General features: G+C 38.8%; 1 protein-coding gene across 1 annotated transcript; it reads right to left on the reverse strand.

Moving 5' to 3' along the window:
- Nucleotides 1-489: 489 nt before the first annotated feature.
- Nucleotides 490-20,056, reverse strand: mcm9 (minichromosome maintenance 9 homologous recombination repair factor; the record flags this gene model as incomplete). Its single annotated transcript, XM_079832227.1, has 12 exons — nucleotides 490-1,816; nucleotides 2,914-3,059; nucleotides 3,154-3,236; nucleotides 3,334-3,537; nucleotides 4,490-4,692; nucleotides 4,841-5,015; nucleotides 7,578-7,697; nucleotides 7,830-7,955; nucleotides 8,540-8,740; nucleotides 11,959-12,040; nucleotides 14,473-14,789; nucleotides 19,744-20,056. 12 exons carry the CDS (start codon nucleotides 20,054-20,056, stop codon nucleotides 490-492), a joined length of 3,297 nt encoding a protein of 1,098 aa, XP_079688353.1.
- Between the last annotated feature and the right edge of the window lie 783 nt (nucleotides 20,057-20,839).

Below are 20,839 nucleotides of genomic sequence, written 5' to 3' on the forward strand. Positions count from 1 at the left end.
TAAAGCATTTCTGCTAAATAAAACCGAGGGTAACGCAGATATGACGCATTCGACAGGCGACTCCCTCACACGTCCCGGTTCCTTAGTTAAAATAGCAATTTTCTCACGATTTACAACTAGTTGGAAACATTTGGGATATTGTAAGTACTCAACTGAACTAAATATATAACACTGGCCTAGTGGTTTTGGGATATTTTTCTTAATGTTACATAGTGCACCTTTAACTATATAAACTGAATTAAAACAAAACCAGACATAAAAATGTAACTGATATTTACTGAAACAAAAAGTGCAAACAGAGTTTCATTTACATTTATATGAAAAAAATAAAAAAATAATAATGTTTCACATATATATATATATCAATGAAAAACAATGTTAAGCGGTCTCAATTTTTTCCAGAGCTGGCTGTATGTATATATATATATATATATATATATTATATTTATTTCTTTTTTTTTTCACACACAACAAACGTCTCTTCCTGCATCAGTTCCAGTCAGCGTCTAGATCTTCATCATCTATGACAGACGAGCTGAACATTGAAAAACCTTTAAGGAGTCCAGCGGGGCCTCCGGAGCTCAATTCAAAACATCTCCTCTTCTTTGTAGTGTTCTCTCTGAATTCTTCCTGTCTGTCGGAGGGTTCTGTCCTTGTGTTGCCCGTCTGCAGTGTGGCGGCCTTCACATCTGTGGTTATATTTTTCCTGGTCTGTGTGCTTGTGTTCTCCTGGTCTTCAGAAACTGTGCTTGTTGGCACTTTGTTCGCACTGCCATTTATGGCTGCTTGTGCCTCCGGTGGAGCTGGGGTTGTTTTATCTTCAGTCTTTTCCTCAGCTGAGCCCGTAAAAGAGAATCTGGAAAGTTTAGCCAGAGTCGAGTTGGCCACCTTAGTCTTTGGGTGGTCTGTCTTTGGTGGGTGTTTATTAGTGTTACCATTATTCTCACCTGGAGAGAGGCTGCTCAGTCTCGGCAGCAGCTGTTGTTCAGTGTCCTCAAACGTCCCTTTCGGAGCTGTGCTCTCATCATTCAAGACCTCTGAGGAAACGTCCTTGGTTTTAATGCGAGTTCCCAGACGGGGCATCTTGTTAGCTCTGCTGCCCTCTGCTGGAGGAAGTGAGCTCGACTGAGTCTCCCCCTTGGCCTGTTTTTCTGGCATCTGAGGTGCGGTAGGTTTCGCCCTCTCTTGCACCGCCACTTTAGCACTTATATTAGCGCTTGCAACAGACTGATCAGCATGGCTCATTCTGTCTCTGGGCTTGAATGTGAAGTTTGTGAGTGTCCTGCGTAAATCCTCTCCACTCTCGGCTCTGAAATCAGTCTCCTGGTCTAAGTCAGGAAGACTGATGGCTGTGTTTTTCCTTTTTGAGGGTTTCTTCCCTGTCATGGGTGTAGTGTGGGAGAACATATTCTCTAAATCATCATCAGTTCCTCCTAAAATTCTTTCCTCGTTCAGCAGGAGGGACGCATTCATATCTTTCAATCGCTTGCCTCTGAGCTTTTTGGAGCCCCTTTCCACTACGGCTTCAACCATGGATATATCCTCATCCTTCTCCCACGCAGAACCCTTGCGGCGTACGGAACGGCTGTTGCTAGGCAACACTGCACGGCATAGTGTGGTCGTAGCGTTCTGTGTGGAGGTAATGACGGGGGAGGTGTGAATGATGGAGCCGGTACCAGTCGGGCTGGATAAGGAGTGGAACCAGTCCAGGCCAGCGTCTGAATCAGTGGTCACCTCAGTGTTACTGGGATTCTCACCAGCTACGTCACTACGTGGTTCGGTCCCTTTAGGGGAGTCCGATCTTCTGCTCTGTAGCCTACAAGAACATAAAATACTTTAATGCTTTATTGTGCTCAGATCATAGGCGGAGTTTGGGGGGGTGGGGGCAAGAGATGATTTTAGGTGGCCAATCGAATCAAAGAAGGCGGATCTTACTTTGACATATTAGACGTACGAATAAGAATGAATGTGTGAATGAATTTTAAAATAAAATATTCCTTGTAAATAGTTTAAATTGATTACTTGATAACTAAAATTAGACCTAGGACTACTTTTACCAATCTTTGAATATTTGATTATGTTTTCTGTGCGTTATAAAACTTATACACAAATACATACTAATGAAATTAGTTTTATGAATTTACTATTTAAATTCATAAATATAATTAAACGCAAATAATTAATGTAATATTAATATAATACATTTACCATTTAACTGATTCATATTACTAATTAAATAAAATGTATTGTTTAAATAAAATGAAATAAATAAAACAATGCTAATGAAATGAAATGAACTATTTTTTATCTATTAATAATATGAATATATAACTATAAAATCACAAACATAATTTATGTAATATTCATTTAAATTCACAATTTAATTGATTCATATTGCTATTCAATTTCATACATTTCTTATTTGAACAAAACATAAATCGTAATGAAATTACACTTGCAAATAAATTATATTTTGAAAAAAAAAACGTCTTATGTTCACCAAAGTTTGAGCATTCAGCAAAACTGTAATATTGTGAATTATTATTACAAATTAAAATAACTTTTCTATTTGAATATATTTTAAATTGTATGTTATTCCTGAAGTTTCAGCAGCCTTTATTCCAGTCTTCAGTGTCACATGATCCTTCAGAAATTTTGAAATCGTATTATTGTCAATGCTGAGAGTTAATATTTTGGTTAAAACCATGATACATTTCAGGATTCTTTGCTCAAAGTTCAAATAAACAGCATTTTTTAAAACAAATGAGATCAAATTTAATACATCCTAAGCAAGGATTCATTTCTTTAAAAAAAAAAAAAATTATAACTTTTCAATGGTATTGTGTGTTTGTAAGTACGATTCAACAATATTACAAATAAAAAGTGCTACTAAAATGCACTATTTCACTTTACCTCAAGAGTCTTTGCAGTTCTTTGTGCAAGATCTCAGTCAATCCCAGCCTCTCGAGCACAATCTCACACTGTGTTTTATACTGTTCACAGGGGTTGCCAGGAAAAGAGGTGTGCAGAGCATTTACATTTCCAAGTAGAGCGCCTCCCTGAGGTAAAAAAAAAAAAATGCTTATCCACTACTCAAAAATGTAATATAGCTTCAGGCCTTTACAGTAGTATCAGCATTGCTAATAAAAATACCTGCATGGAGCACTCCATAACAGACACCACAACAACAGCATCCTCTACTGTCACCGTCTCTCTGAACATCAGCCTGGCATGAGCTGAAACACACGAGAGACAGTCAGACTCAGTTTTGTGGAAAAGCAGAGGGAGGGAGATCAGATAATATACAGATAATATGAGGTGTCAGGATCTGACCCTCAGCGAGGCGGCTGAGACTCTCCAGCATGCGGATGGTTGTCCTAGCAGCGTTTCGGCTGTCACTCTGTCTCTGCAGCTGATAGTAGCGGCTCAGGATGGCGTTTGCTTCCTGAGTTATACAAGGCTTAAGAGTCTTGATCAGGCAGAAATAGGCCCTCATCTTCTCCATACTCCATAAACATGAAGACTCGCTTGGAGCTCCTGTGGGGAAAACACGAGGGAAGGGAGTAGAGATGGAGATAAAGAGAGAGATGTTAAGATGAATATTTTATAAATACGCAACAAATGGCAAGGCTTCACCATTAACTTCTAGTCAGTATCAAAGAGATTCTAAGCCAAATGTGGGGTGATCCAGCCCTCGAGGGGACAGGCTTTCCTATCAAAGTGGCATCACTTGAGAAAATAACGAAGACTGAACAAGCAACAAATCCCACAAGGGAGGCACGAACCAGCAGTCGGGCTGGATAGGGGTGCGTTTGATCCAATAATACATTAGATGATGCCTCACGAACTACATTTTCTTGTATGCCATGTACAACAAAAACATGATCCAGGTACCAAGCTAAAAATGTGTAAAAACAACACAACAATTTTTTTAATATATATATATTTCAAGAATAAATACCCATTTTTAGTGCAAAAAATGTAATATTATAAATGTGTCAAACATTGCATTTATAATTTGATTTATATTACTAATTAAATGAAATGTACCATTTTAAATAAATAAAAATTAAATCAAATGTACTCTTTTATATTCACTACATAAATATATTATTAATAATAAATATAATTTATATATAAAATTCACCATTTATTAAAATATTATTAATATAAATATATAATGTATATAAAAAATATAATGTAAATCCTATAATGTAAAGTCTAAATAAATATACAAATCTGAATAAACAAAATATTAATTGTGAATATATAGGTGTAAATCTGAATATACAGTTATTGGTTTTAATATATAAATGTACATCCTAATATATAGTTTTAACTATATATTTGTATTATTTCGCTTTATATTCAGGATATAAAAATATATTCAGATTTCATATCATTATTTCCTGTTTGTCCCTTCATTATAATAAAATAAAATAAAATATAACCCTGATATTACAAAACAAGACTCTTCTCTGGGACAAACCTTTATTCTGTAGGATAAAGGAGGAGATTATCTTGTCCCATTCTGGATTTTTAGTGTCCAGCAGAACCAGCACAAGGTCAAAGCGGCTCAGGAGGGGGCTAGCGAGTGCCACATTCACGGAAACCGACACATTAGGGTCATACTGCCCCTTTGGGTTAGTAGCTGCCAGGATGGTGGTCCTTGTGTCCAGTTTGCACACCATTCTAGAAAAGAGAAAAGTGGGAGATTTAAATGTGATGCTCACAAGATTTTGGTTAATAAAAAAAGCAAGAACTGTATCTGTGAAAATTTGCATTCCCCCTCTAGTCGTATGTGACATGTGCGTGTGACATTATTTCCCCCAACACTCACCCAGCTTTGGCCACACTGATGGTTTGTTGCTCCATGGCCTCATGGATGCTGGTGCGGTCGTGCTCTTTAATGCTGTTGAATTCATCGATGCAGCACAGACCTCCATCAGAGAGAACGAGGGCTCCTGCCTCCAGGTGCCACTCTCCAGAGTCCTTGACAGCCGCCACTGTCAGACCTGACCAGCATTTCACAATGATGCAAACAATGATGCAACTGCACTAATTGTTTACTGCACAATAGAAACTGAATAGTGCCTAGTATTTGTCAAAAAATAGTATGTGTATGCAACAATCTGAAGAGCACCTCAAACAAATGAGCAGCAATATTTAACTTCATAGGAAGTAGGTGAGAACATTTACCCAACAGACATTGCAAACCACTTCAGTACTACAAAGTTTGACTTTGGCATTTTTTGTTTAATTAATCTCAGGAGTGTTACAAGTCAGTTATGTAACAATAACAGCAAAGAAACCAAACCATGTTAAACACCTATTTATCACTTATTTTAAGTATGAAGAATTAAACTATGTGGACCCACTTTATATTAGGTGGCCTTAACTACTATGTACTAACATTTAAATTAATAATTTGATACAATGCACTTATTGTGTACATACGTGTTTTTACATTGTCCTTACATAAAAAAAATTACCTGCATGTTTTTATATTTGTAATTAATTTCTGTAGTTACATTAAAAAAATTACCTGCATGTTTTTATATTTGTAATTAATTTCTGTAGTTACATTTATAATTACACTGTCGACACTTCCCTTACACCTAACCCTACCCTTAAACTTCCCCACGCCACCTCAATATCAGCAAAAGTGTTTTGCAATACAATATGAACACGATAAGTACATAGTACTTATATTTTTTTATGCAAGTACATAGTAGTTAAGGCCACTTAATATAAAGTGGGGCCGATTATTTATATTCATTTACATATATACACTACTCTTCAAAAGTTTTGAATCAGTATGTTTTTTAATCTATGCTCACCAAGGCTGAATTAATTTTATCAAAATTCAGTAAAGACAGTAATATTGTGGAATATAATTGTTTCCTTTTTTAATATTTTTAAAAACATTTCTTATAATTATCAATGTTGAAAACAGTTGTTTTGCTTGATATTCTTGTGGAAACGTACATTTTTTTCAGGTTTCTTCAATTCATAAAATGTTCAAAATAACAGCATTTTTGGAAATTGAAATTTTCTGTAATATTAAATATTTAATATATATGTGTTAAATATTATAACACATATATATAAGACATAAAATGTCAACAAAAAGTAAAAGTGCCTGGTGAAATGTTTCGGAATTTCTCTTGGCACAGCAAAGCACCAGTTTCAATAAAAGAATATGTTTCAGTCCAGTCACTTTTTTATATACATTTACATTTTTGCTGCGGTTCAAATTTTTTTAATCACTACCCCAGTAAAGCTACATAGCTGCTTGATCTTGAGCATAGCTTGCTTATCTTTTTTCTTAAAGTGCCTCTATTATGCTATTTTAAAGTTTCCTACTTTAGTTTTGGAGGTCTCCAACAACAGGTTTACATGCATCAAAGGTCAAAAACACTTTCATTTTCTCATAATATACATTGCACATCATCACAATGTTTGATGATTCTCAAACGACTCGATGGATGAATCAGTCTCTCTAAATCTCTCCTTTCCACGAGCTACTATGCTCTGATTGGTCAGAAGGCCCAGTCTGTTGTGATTTGTCTACTGCGTACAGCATGTATTTCATAAACAAACTGTTTGTCATTAACAGTGCATATGCTACCCCAGCTGATGTAAACATTCACGTTTGCAAAACACTACATGAACACTACATTGTTTACCACACACTACATGAAAGGTAATTTAAAAAAATCCATAATAGGGGCATTTTAAGATTGTTCTTAAGATAACATTTAAGAAGTATTCATATTCCCGATGAGATTGTTCTTAAAAATCATCGTAAATAACTTCTCAAAGTTAGGATAACCTCCAACCTATCTTAAATGTACCAAACGTAAGATGTTTAATGAATGTATATGGGGTAGTTTCAAATACTAAGCAGCATTACAACATAACAATAGCTAGCTAAATATAATATATGAACGTCCATGAATGTGGACGAGTACTCTGAAGTGACAATGATCGATCATTTACACGTATATGATGCTTTCACTCAAGCTAAAGCTAGCGAGGCAGCACAACACACATACCGGACGCATTCACTCTAGATAGAGTGCAAGAAAGACAGAGCGCAAATGAATAAGAAAGACTGCTGCATCTTGAGACAGGCTCTTTTAAAATAACGGTTTTAACGACAAAGCGCATTAAAAACACGATGCTGAGTGGTTAACTCCCATCGAGCCAGTTGCTTCTAAATAGTCTGCACATTTATTATGATATCTACGGTAATCTGCCGCAGTGCAAAAAGACGGACTGAAGAAGGTGTTTTTCATTCAGTGAGTATTCAGCAATACCCGCCTTTCAATCAAATAACACCTTTCATTTTCTTCTTAGGTAAAAAAATAAGAATATATTTGAGAACTTAAGAATTTTTCAAGAATTGCACTTACAAACATTCTTATGAGCTTAGAATTTCTTTCTTGAGAAGATTTTCATGAAGAGCCAGGTGTGGCTCACAAGCCATAGGTTCCCGACCTCTGCCCTAGAGTGAGTGCTTGTTCAAAACATCAATGAGATGGTGAAGAGAGGTTCAGAAGTACGTGATATACCTGCATTAGTAGATCCGATTCCTGCAGTGAGCACGGAGCGTGGTGTAATCTTAGCAGCATACTTCAGAAACTGTGACTTCCCAGTGCCTGGATCGCCCACAAGCAACAGATGCGACTCTCCTACATAGAGTGCATACTCTGAGTCAGAGCTATTCAGAATTATTCATACACTTTTCAAGCACACCTCTCAACTTTTTCTCCATGAGAAGCCCAAATGTCAGACTGTCCATTATGTGGAGCATGGACACATACCTCTCACCTTGGTTCCAGACGCATCTATTCTCTGTACCCCACCTGCCAAAACCATAGCAACAGCCAGCTTGACGACGTACATGCCGAACACCTGAGGGCAAAGACTCATCAAGATCTCATTCCTGCCTTCAGAATGTCAAGAGAGAGAGAGAGAATGAGAAAGAGTGATTATGATTCATAAAACCACACTGAATCCCATGAGGCAGCTAAAGGGTTCTCAATTGTTGTTAGGGTGTTTTAGGTGGTTGCTAAGGTGATCTGAGCAGTCGCTAGGCCATTACCAGGTGGTCCCCCCTCCATTTTTTTCTAATGTCCACCTTGTGAAAATCATCTGACTGTATAGAAAATAAAACACTTTTCCTCAAAAAGCCACATGATTTGAAGAATCATTCATGTGTGCGGCAGCACAAACAATACAGTATGAGTTACATGCCTGCATTTAATACTCGCAGTCAGAGATTTGTTCAAATCCCTAACTCAATAACCCTAGTAGCCTCAGCAAACACCACTGGCAACAGATTACAACACTGTTTCATGGTCCACATCAAGTGAACTTCCTCTACAAGGACAGTAATTGAGTTTGGATAGCAATAAGAGAGGAATCTTTTAAATGCCAAGGAGACATGGTATTGAAAAATGTCATATTGCTTATTTGTACAACTAGACTGGGTTTCCCAGATTCAATATTTCAAGAGACACCAACTGTGTACCGGCAATGGGGTCATGTTTGTGACTGTCCCAGAATTCTTCAAATTCCTTCTGAATGTCTTCCAGCACCAGTGCTGTGGTGGACTGCTCATTATTGACCTCGATATAGTTTGCTTTCAGCACAATCTCCACATCACAGCGGCAATCCTGAAACATAGGCTTCCAGCGCTGATACACAACTCCATAAACTGTGATGTCATCGCCTGTGAGAAACACATGACAGCATCATATGAGGGAAAGAGAGACACATGATGTTGCCCTGAGGGATTTTACTATTATTATATCAGTAAAGTAAAAATAAACAGCAAGCAAACATTGGCACCAACTCACGCATATGATCCGCTCTGTACAGACTGTGCGTGTGTAGTGCGCGTGACACTATTGTGAAACCAGACTTCATTCGCCTCAGCTGAAAGCATATTTACACTGTCTGAATCATTCCCTATCCCCTATAGAGACAGAGCGTATTTAGGCCACGCCCACACCCGGAGGGGGGGGGGGGGGGCAATCCAATGCTCTCCATTGACTTTGCATTGCGTGAGGCTGCATACTTGTCATTTCGGACTTATAACAAAAACAGAACGATGTCTAAAAAGCTGATATGTGACAAAGTGTACCACAAACAAGCTAAAAAACACAGAAATACGTTTTTATAAGCTGTCGACCCAAAAAAACTAGAGTTTAAGGAGACAAAAGTGGATAAAGGCAGTAAAACGTGACGCATCAGCAGGAAGGATGGGTAAATTTTGGGATCCTGACACTCAGTATGTGTATGTGTGCAGTAAACATTTTGTCACTGTAAAGTCAAATATCCAAATGTCAGGTTTATATATTTTATTTCCTGTCGCTGATTACGTTCCCCTGTAGTGGGTGTACTTCTCAGTAGGGGTGCACGATATATCGATTGAATATTGTTATCGCGATATCACGTTGCCCGATATTATATCGTAAGTCTCGCGATAATTATGCGATATTTCGTTTATGACAAAATGAGACGCGTTTCACTGTACAGTATATACATTCTTTATCGGATCTATTTTTTTTTTTAACCGGGTCCCTCCTACTCGCTCCAAAGCTAACCGTCACTCTCTCACTTCTCCCTCCCTCCCTCCCTCTACACACACACACACACACACTTGTCGGGCCGGCTCGACGCACACACCAGCGCACAACAAAACGAAGATAAAGAAAAGAAAGGACCTAAAGAGAGCGAAGGGAGCAAGTGGAGCAAAAGAAAGAACACAAAAGTAAGAAAATTTGTGTTGCTCAGGGAGAAGATGAAATAGTTAAGAACCACCACAAGCCTATTTTTATTTCTCTCCGTTGTAAATATTTCTCTCAGTTTATTTCGGCTCTGTTTGAGTGTGCCTTTCAGTCTACGCGCTGATATGATATTGGATTTCCGGCGTCCAGCTGAGTGCCCAGCTCCTCCAACAACTCGGCTTGATAGGCTGTCAACAATGAAGTGACATTAAGTGCCCGCACTGCCAGTCCAGAGGATTTATATATTTTTTGGTACATGGTAGCAGTGAAGCGTTCCATTTTTCCCGGGAGGGAGGGACTGGCAGATGAGAGAGTGGTCCGCCTGTTTGGATGCAGGTGGTGGGCCACTGACTGCTCGACCGTGGGGGGGTTAGAAAGCCCTCGCCTTTCCGTTTCACTCACATCGAGTGACGAGTAACCCTTGACGGGCACCCGGTGAGAAAAGGGCTTGTCCCACGATCGCTTCATCTCCGCTACACACGCTGGCAACGCGGGAAGAAGTTGTTTCGCCGGTGGAAGGCGAGCAGGGAGCCTTTTCCCGTCATAGATATCCCGTTTAACTCCTGGATCCCCAGGAGTTACGGGCCAATCGATGCCAAGCTAGGTCGCAGTCTACGACCGTTGACGCCATGTCGCCGCTTAGCGCGCTCACTGGCCTGGACGCTTGCGCCGCAGACAGGATTGCATCATCTTCCTCATCATCCGGCTCATCACGGAGGAGGCGAGCTAACATCTCATCCTCCTCCTCGTCTCCGTCCCCCTCATCGCCTTCCGCGAGTAGCTGATCGAAAAGCGGCATAGGTGAATCTACGTCCATAATCTCCCCCCAAGAGGAAGGATTCTGCGTGGAAGAGGACGGGATCACCTTTGTAGAAGGAGGGACGGAAGAGAGAACCGGATCCTCTTTAGAAGAAGCGGCCACACGAAGCCTTCTCTCTAAGACCCTGGCCAGCATTACACGACAGTGCGCGCAACTCTCCGCATCCGCCAGTGCAGCCTGAGCGTGCTTGACACCCATGCATGCGATGCACATCAGATGCGAATCCCTGCCTGAGATCATGAAACCGCATGCTGCCGGACACGAGCGCGAAGAGGCCCCTTTCTCCGCTGCGACATGGTGAGTAAATGAAGTTTAGCTCGCCTTAACGCGTTAGCTACAATAAGAAAATGACTCCGTAACGAGTAGAAATCCACAACAGATTTAGTCTACACTGCGTTCGGCAACGTCTACCTTGACGGTACGTTTGTGAACTGAAGCAGGACAGGTGCTAAAGGAAAGTCTTCACGGGGAAGAGAACAAGAATGCCGTTTTCGGGGATCACAGCAATATATATAGGGAGAGGGTGGGCTCCTTGTATGAGCTGTGATTGGTCCATCCTTAGGACAGATGTGGTGTAATTGGTGCTTCCATAGTCTATCACGCCTGGGGGCGTTCCCATTTGTGAGATACCGAGCTATGTTTGAAAGAGAACTGGTGAAATGAACGCGGCAAAACTGACAGTACAGATCCACTTAGCGCGGTGTTGTGACGCTTCCCCTCATGTATATGTTGATGGGCGTTCCTCAAGTTTACCGCTATGGGCGTGCGTTTGAGCCAGCGCCCAGCGGGGAATGAAAAACAAAGGACCCGCGAGAGACTTCTCTTCGCCAGTGGGTTGGGCTAATCCAAAAGAAGTGAAAACAATGGGGGTGTTCTGAAGACAGACTGTTACCTGTGAAACAGGGGTGCTCTCAAAACACCCCCATTAGCAATTAGTGCTTTCCACCTGATGAAATGAACGCAGCGCGGCAAAACTGATTAAATTAACGCAGCAAAACTAATGAAATGGACGCGGCAAAAAATCGACCAATCAGAATTTTGGTCGAGCCAGAACGTATCGACTAATAATCGACTAATCGACTGGGAGATTACAGCCCTAATCTTCTAAATGTGAATTTTGTTATTGTTTTGGAGAACACTAGCTTATTGAAAAAAGTAAGACTAACATATTCATTCTAAAAGCTAAATTCACTTGAATTTTTATGGGGACTTGAATTTTTAGCAGGACTGAATTATGTGATCCAGATCTCATTCCTGCACTATCAAGTTGTAAAAGCCAGTAAATACATTAAATAAACTACAGACTGAACTCTATTTCCAGCTATACTCTGTATTTACCTGATTTGCAGCTGTCCACGAGATCGTCCTCCAGGATGATGAGCATGGATCGAGGGATACTGCCCACCGACAGTTTCTGTACCTGTTAGTGAAGATGCGCTGGTCAGCGAGTTTTTTTTAGATGGTTACATGCTTTTACATTACATCTACATTGATACACATTTTATATATTATTACTTTATTTTTAATTACATTATTATTTTAATTTATTTAATTTTACTTATTTAACTTTTTTTTTAAGTTTGAATACCAAGAGCTGCACAGTAAGAGCTTAGAATATAGTGTACAAGTCAGTCGTATAGACTACTTTTACGATGCCTAAGCTAAAACCATAGACTTAGAGTAAAAAAAAAATGGATGTAGTGTCCGTGACGTCACCCATATCTGAAGAGCATTTTTGAAGCCTAAAGTCCAGCCGTTGCCATCTTGAAAGCGCGAAAATGGGCAAAGAGGAGCTAACAGACAAACGGCTAATAGTGACAGCAGCGGCAATCCACCTGTCACTCAAGTGGCCACACCCTTAATTATGCAGAACATTAAGGCTTAATATAATTTAAACGAATGAGTTATAAAAAATTCACCCCCCTCACAGTTGTCATGAAGGCCAAAATTAGATGTATAGACCAAAACCACAATTTGTACCAGGCTGTAAACATGCTTTTTCCTGCTGTAAAGTTGGGCATTTTGATGGTGGGGGTCAATGAGATTCTGCTCCCTTCTGGAGCCTTTCCCTAGCGGCAGTCAATGAATTGCAGTTTAAAGGTCCCATGGCATGAAATTTTAATTTTACGAGGTTTTTCAACATTAATATGAGTTCCCCTAGCCTGAATATTGTCCCCAAGTGGATAGAAATGTTGATCGGTGTAAACCCGAGTTCTGGCTGTCTCTCTCTGCCTTTGAGAAAATGACAGGCCAGACTAGCCAATCCTGAAGTCTCCTGGTTTGACGTCCAAGCAGGAACGGTTACTTCCCTTTCCTCCGCCCAGAGAATCTGGCACGCCCAAGCAAGCGCTAGAGAGATCATTGCTTGTGAACGAGTGAACGCTGGCAGTTTCTCAGTGTTTGGATGTACAAATGAAAACAGAAGTCTTTTTTCAGTTCCTTCTGATCTGTGATCAGTGATTTCTGATGTGTAGCTAATTATTTATTATTCGTGCACACAATGCGGCTTCTCTCTCTCCAGACAGAACGGTGTTTTCGTGTTTTCTATCTTGTGAGTCAGTGTTTTTGTACGTCGTCGCGTCTATCGGTTCTAAAATGTGCATACAGTCATGAGTTTCTGCTCAACATCGGCCTCACACACGCCGAAGCTCGGGCTGCACTGGCCGTTGGCCTTGAACATCTCCCCGACCGCCAGTACTGCATCTGGCCCACAGCGGAGGCACCAAACGCGGCGTGAGATTAAGCAGAAGGGGGGTAAGCGTGAGCATATTCGGGCTAGCCAGCCTAGCCCCACAATAAACTGGATTACATTCGATTACTGCTGTTGTGTCTTTGTTTGCGCTGTGTACTCAACGCGCGTCACTGACGCTTTTATTTTATTTTAAAAATAATGCTATTATCAACACTTACTTTTAACTCGTTCATCTCGACAGCTGTAATGGTACTTTGCATGTGTTACAAAGTTGGTAATAATGATGAAGACGGACTCGGTGTGACTGGGACTCGTGTTTATTCAGAACTCTCAGATACAAACACAATAAACTCGCGCTGACTGACAGCGCTCTCATAACTCAGTAGTTACTATAAATAACTTTGTTAGCAATCACTGAGCTCCATCTCTAGTACATTAGTGATGTCCGGTTCGCGAACGATCTTTCTTTTGAACCAGTTCTTTTTAGTGAACCGAATCAGTTCACCAAATCGGACTGAATCGTTCTAAACGGTTCGCGTCTCCAGTCAGCGCTGATCCATAATTTACTAAAGTTACTAACTTTCTGACATGAGTGACAGTCCCTCCGACTAGAAATAGACTGATAACCTGAAGTATATGCTGTAACTACAACAGTTCAGACATGCTGAGAACTGATGTGAAGTGAACTCAGGTCCATCCGTCTCTCTGGCAGCAGCTCGTGCCTGCTCGTGCCTCGTAGACCTCGTTAAACCACGCCCCCTCCGCTCATTTAAAATGCAAAGATGTCAGCCAATCACAACAGTGGGCGTTTTTACTGAAGTCTCACAGCAGACACGCCTCTTGAAGCAGGGCATTCAGCCACAGGGCAAACAGCAGTATAGAAAAAATGCCTTTTATTTCTAAATTATGACATTTTATGATGTAAAAGTCATACTAACAATATAAGTACACCTCAGGAAACATTATAAAATAATAGAAAAATGCCATGCCATGGGACCTTTAAGTCACTTTCGTATTGGCTTCAAGAGAAACTGGGGGAGGTTGCCGCCTGGGTAAAACGTAATTTTAGAGCTTGGGTAATATGAAAAAGAGTGTCACTGGTCAATAGAATTTTCATTTTTGTTTGAACTGTCCCTGAATGAACATCCCTGGTGCCTCACCTGCTCTTGGATTTTGATCTCCTGGTAGTCCTTGCAGGCGGCCGGAGGGGCGTCACTACCTGACAGGCAGGTGAATTTGAAAGAATTACATCCATCCTCATTGGGGCAGCTGGTGGGTGGAGTGAAGGTATAGAACTGCTCAAAAGAAGCCTGCATGGAGAACACGTGCCTGCATTTACTGCACATGTAGTCTCTTTCATACTCCAGCACTTTGGTCACACTGGTGCGGATGACCGTCCCCGTGACGGACAGGAAGTGGCCCACATCTCTGGCTTTAGGAATGTGATCTCTGGTCAGCTCGGGACACATAGGTAAACCTGCATGTGTGTAGTAAATCAGTTATTAGGGAAAGAAATATGTCTATACACTTGATGACAGTTTCATTTTTGGGTGGACTATTTCTCTAGACGGAATAAGCAGGAATTATATTAACCAGTAGGTGTCAGTGTTATTCCATGACAGCCTGTTTGAGCAGTTATGGTCTCCAACTGCTAGATGGCACTGCACATTCATTAATGAAAAGTTCAAAAGGGGAGTTACAGTCTCTTGCACTTTCTTGCATAATAAATCAACACGGAGCACACTCAATATTTGAATATGACCTGGCCCGTCATGATTGCATCATAGCAAACCATAAAAGAAAGAAGAATAAAAAATGTCAATGTTACATCATTTTTTCTCTCCCCTCTAACCACAGATACAGACTGCAGTAGCTGCAGAGAAAATGGGTTTCAGTAAAGTGTGTTTATTCGAATGAGTCACGTCTGCAGGGCTGCAGATGAAGAGCGTGTAATTACAGGTGACGGCAATCATCTCCTACAGGACGCGAGAGAAAAGCACTTGGCTTCGCCACAATGCAACACTATCCATCCCACATACCTCAGGGATCAAACACAAACCGCCCCTTCTCTGCCTACACGTCATCTAAAACAATCTTCATACTCTTCCTGTGTATGCCAGTCTGCAGTTTTCAGATAAGCAGATTAGGACTGGTAGAAATACTGAATATTCATGATATATTCATGGTTTTGATTAAAATAAGCACCGTTGTGAAAATTTGAGTGATTTTGACCATAGATTTCCTAAAAAAGACTGTCATTAGACAAGCAACAAACGTTTATACTTGTTAAATCATGTAGCAACTTCTGTTTTTTAAAGCACAACTTAAAACCTATTAGGAATTCCTGAGAACCATTTCCATTGCTAGAAACTGCTAACTCTTTCCCTAGTTCTAAGACTATAAATTGAACAGGTCTATAATACCTCAGATTTAAATTTCTGAAGCAAAACTATTTCTGTATGTTTGATTCATATACATGAATCAGTTTAAAACTGTACAAATGCCAATGATTGTGTATGGAGGTTCAGGAATGGTTTAAGGAGCACGAGTTTGAGGTGTTGACTTGCCCTCCAAATTCCCCAGATCTCAATCCAATCGAGCATCTGTGGGATGTGTCTGATCCATGGAGGCCCCAGTTTGCAACTTACAGGACTTAAAGGATCTGCTGCTAACATCTTGGTGCCTACGCTGTTGACGTAGTAAATACAGTACAGCACTTCCGAGTTATGTCATAGCTATGCCAGCATGCCGGCTTACCATTGGCCAAAGCTGTCCACGTCATCAAACTATGCTTTTGTTTTGAACAGGCGACCTCTAGTGGATGGAAAAGTTACATAGTGCACTTTAAAAATGTTAATTACATTGCTGTCTATGGAGGGGTCAGAGAGCTCTTGGATTTCATCAAAAATATATTTATTTGTGAATGAAGGTCTTACAGATTTGGAACGACATGAGGGTGAGTAATTAATGACATAATTTAAATTTTTGGGTGAACTATCCCTTTAACTGTTTTCAACATTGATAATAAGCAATGTTGAAATTGTTGAGAAGCAAATCAGCATATAAGAATGATTTCTGAAGGATCATGTGACAATGAAGACTGGAGTAATGACGCTGAAAATTCAGCTTTGACAACAGGAATAAATTGCATTTTAAAATATATGCAAATAGAAAAAAAGGTTATTTTAAGTTATAACAATATTTCACAAATCACAATCATTTAAATATCTTGCCAAAGAAAAAAAAAGTGATTTTGTCCGGCCCGACCTTCTTTAAAATACAGGTGCATCAAACATCGCCGTCACCCCCCCAGGACTGCTGAGACACCACCTGGATACACAATTTCTCTCACTGATGACCTTCACCAAAGCATGAAAGCATTCAGACCCATGACGTGGCTGTTCATCGTGATATGGCCAACGGTCTGTGTGCTTTTTATGGCTGTGTCCTATTTTCAGACCGCCTTTCATATTCACATCATGCTGGATCCATGAGTGGAGTCTGCACTCTGGCTATTTATAACTCTCCTTTGTCCACAAAACAGGATAAAACATCCAGGGAACAGGAAAGGTCAGTCAGCTGATTATTGCTGACACACTCCCTTCTTGGCTGAATCCATCTGGAGACAGATAACATTTGCATGGGTTTAAAGGGTTGCTCATCCATATGAAAGCCAATGACACAATGTCAGGGTGTTGCCATGTGGTTGCTATAGTTTTTAGTGCATTGCTATGGGTCAAAACAGCCCACCTAAAATCTCTATATAACTTGCGTTACCCAAAGGGTTAGGGTTAGTATTATGTATATTTTTTTTTACATATTTTAAATGTTTAAAAGTGGTGAGGTGAGGATGTCAATTGCAAGTGCGACCGCCCACCGCTTGTCCCTCCCTTTCGAAGCACAAGGAGAAGCTACGGTGGCCGACATAGGACAAAGATGTCATCGTCTGAGACAGCATAAAGTAGCTAGCTCTTAATTTCCATTAATTAATGTTAGTTTCAACTTCAGTTAGTTGCCAAGTCATACATTTAATATTTATGTTTCATTTCAGCTTTATTTCAATGAACAAAAATCCTTTACAAATTTTACTTTCAGTTAATAAATCTTATTAGCTATTATTAGTTTGATCACTGAAATGTTCCCACAACAAGTCACACAATTTGAGGAATCATTCAAGCCTACACCACATAGTTTTGCATAAGAATTGTTTCTTCAAAAATTCCCCAGAAATCATAATAGCATACGAGTCAGAACAACACACAACGCAAATGCTGAGAGAATGTCCCTGAACTATTCCTTTGAAGCCTCATTCAGCTGTTCTTTTCTCTGACAGCCCGGGTCTGTCCGACCTCTCTCATGACACATCCTCTCCCTCCTCAGATCCGGATCAATAACTTTCCCGCAGAGCAGTTGCCCATCTTGTTGTTACATCATGCAGTGTTTGCGCTCACACCTGACCACATTCTAAAAGCTTCATCTGATCTCTCTCCAGCTCCTGCTCACGGCGCGAGCCAACATAACGAGACTGTTGTTACAGAGAAAAACACATCAGCATATCGTGCAGGTTATATGACACTAGATCAGAGGAAGCGACCACGATAACAGATAACCGTTCACGGCAGGACAAACGAGCTTTCTGCCATGGTGTGCTGGGGTCTAATTGCCTGTAGAGGGAAACAGCCTCTGTGTTGCATTGACAAACTAATAGGCTGCAAGCCTTCAAGAGCAAATGAAGCAGACAGTTGGAGGCACGCTGCGGCTTCATGGCAGCAGATCTACCAGTTACACAAAGAGAACAGTCAGCCATATACAAGCCACTTATGATCACTGGGAGGTACGTGTCATACTGGATATAGAGGAACTGTTTACTGTTGTGCACAAACGGGCCTAATAGATGCATTTGTTAGAGCTGTAACATTTATAGCATATTCTATGGAGTATCTACTGTACAAAGAGTACACTATTGTCAGGCCAAAACACCTATTATAAGTTGGTAACACTGGAGAATAATTTTCATTAATACATTTATGCTAAACATTGATGCTTAACTGTTTCTCTCTCTCACTTACGCTCTCTCTCTTAGAAAAGAAGTATAAGATATGAATTTCATACATTTTTTATGTAATATTTTAAAACTATAAATATTAACATACTTGAATATACATCATTAATATTACGATACTGTATCATATTATTATTGTGTTATTAATATTTGGTGTAAGGAAATAATTGTGTATAAATGTTATCATGTTTTGAAAATACTTTTGAAAAATATGGTTCAAGCTTTATTGTACAGGTACAACAAGATTAGTTGAGATTAAAAAATAATATACAAAGAAAATAAATGCACTGACATTTTTATAAATAACTAATAATTGCATTAAATATAATATATAATAATGTGTATTAATAATTACATTATATATATATTTATTCCTTGTATAATATTTATAATATATATATATATATATATAAAATGTAAATGTAATACAAAACCAAAAATATAAATAAATGTAATACAAAACCAATAAATATATACAGAGAAAAAAATATTTACTTAAAAAATAACAGTTTTATAAATATCTAATAATTAAATTAAATATATTTTATAATATATTATTTAGATTTATATATTTTGGTTTATAAATGTTGCACAGTATTTTCTTTTTTCCTCACAATATTTTTTATTTTATTATTCATTTTTTGAATAAATGTATGTGACATTTATATATATATATATATATATATATATATATATATATATATATATATATATATATATATATATATATATATATATATATATATATATATATATATATGTGTGTGTGTGTGTGTGTGTATATATATATATTTTTAAATCACCTTTTTATAATCCATTTAATGCTATTTTGCACTTCAACAGTCCTACAGAGACAAATTAAATTAATTATATATAAATGTAATGTTTTGAAAATAATATTTTATTTTGATGATACGTTATTGTACAGGCAAAATGAGAATAGAGATTAGAAATAACTTTATTTACAATTAAAACAAACAAATATAATACATTTATAAAACTGAAAAATAAAGTTATTTGTTATAGTCATTGTAAAGTTTTAGTGATCATTGTCCTATTATTATTTCTTTCTATTTTTCCTCTTTAATGATTGATTTGGAACTTTTGGTACTCATATTTTCCTATTTTTCCTTGATAATAAAGACAAATAAAGGTTGAGTGTGCAATTTCTGCACAACTAGCTTTGCCAAACAGAAACACGTAAATAAAGCTATTTCCCCAACAGTTTTCCCCAACACTCCACAAAACTCATGTTATTGGTTGTTGTTGTGTCAGACTGGTCAGGAAGTTGCACAAATATACAGAGCAAATGTATAAAATCCTCGTTGTTGAGCACTGACACAGATGCCAGTATAAAGGACTTGCTTACCTGATATACGAACATGCAGATTGTGTTTGAGGCTGAAACTCCCCTGTGGTGAGGAAGAAGACTGAGATATGGTCTGGGCCGCCCTGTGCAGGGCATTGTCAAATATAGGCAGAACCTGGCTGGGGAATGCATTGAAACACTCTCCAACCTCCATATTGTCCTCGAATAAGGTCATTGCATTCACAACAACAGGATGGTGAGCATCTTCACTGGCCTCCTGGAAGATCTGTAGGATGTCATTCTTGTGGTGCTCCGTGATGTAAGACTCAAACACCAGTCCTATCAAGGACACCTGATCCGGACTGAGCATCATGTTCACCTGAAGACTGAACCGGATCACTTTGACATGAAGTATTCTGGAAGAAAGCAGCGGATGATGGGTCTGTCTGTATACTACAGTTCATCTTTTCAAACCCTTACATACACATATGCTTGTATCATGGTAGCTGATACGTATACACATTTATTAATATTAAAAGTTTTAGTTTATTTAATTATTTTAAGTGTTTGATTCAGTTTCCACAGTTGACCAATTAATTTCCTATCTAAAAAGAAAAAGAGCACTGGCTGCACAAAGAGCACTTTCGCGCCAGTTAAATATTTTCTATAAAATAACTAGAAAAATGTAGTGACTAAAAAAATTCCTGACACAAATTCTCTCTAACATTTTAAGGTGTTTCACGATGACAGGAACTAAATGCCCAATATTACATAACGCTTAATTGGTCTGTAGTTTTTACTCATCAGAAGTATGAATTAAATGTTGCACGGTATGTGTGTGTGTCTGTGTGTGTATACATTTTTAATCACCTTTTTATAACCCATTTAATGCTATTTTGCACTTCACTTCAACAGTCCTACAGAGACAAATTATTTCATAAAAATATGAAGGTTTCATGCAGACTCTTGATTAATTTGAGGTCATAAAAATGCTTTAATAAAAATTATACAGTTATATATACACTTGTTGTGTTGCTAAATAATTTTTTAAATGCAGTACACGGATGTTACAGCCTGACATGTAACGTTGACGTTAGTATTGATTCAGAATAACATGCATTTAACAAGCATTTAAACCATTTGTGTTCTGCTCGCC

Source organism: Gobio gobio, assembly GCF_949357685.1.
Source record: "Gobio gobio genome assembly, chromosome: 12".
NCBI classification, from domain to species: domain Eukaryota; kingdom Metazoa; phylum Chordata; class Actinopteri; order Cypriniformes; family Gobionidae; genus Gobio; species Gobio gobio.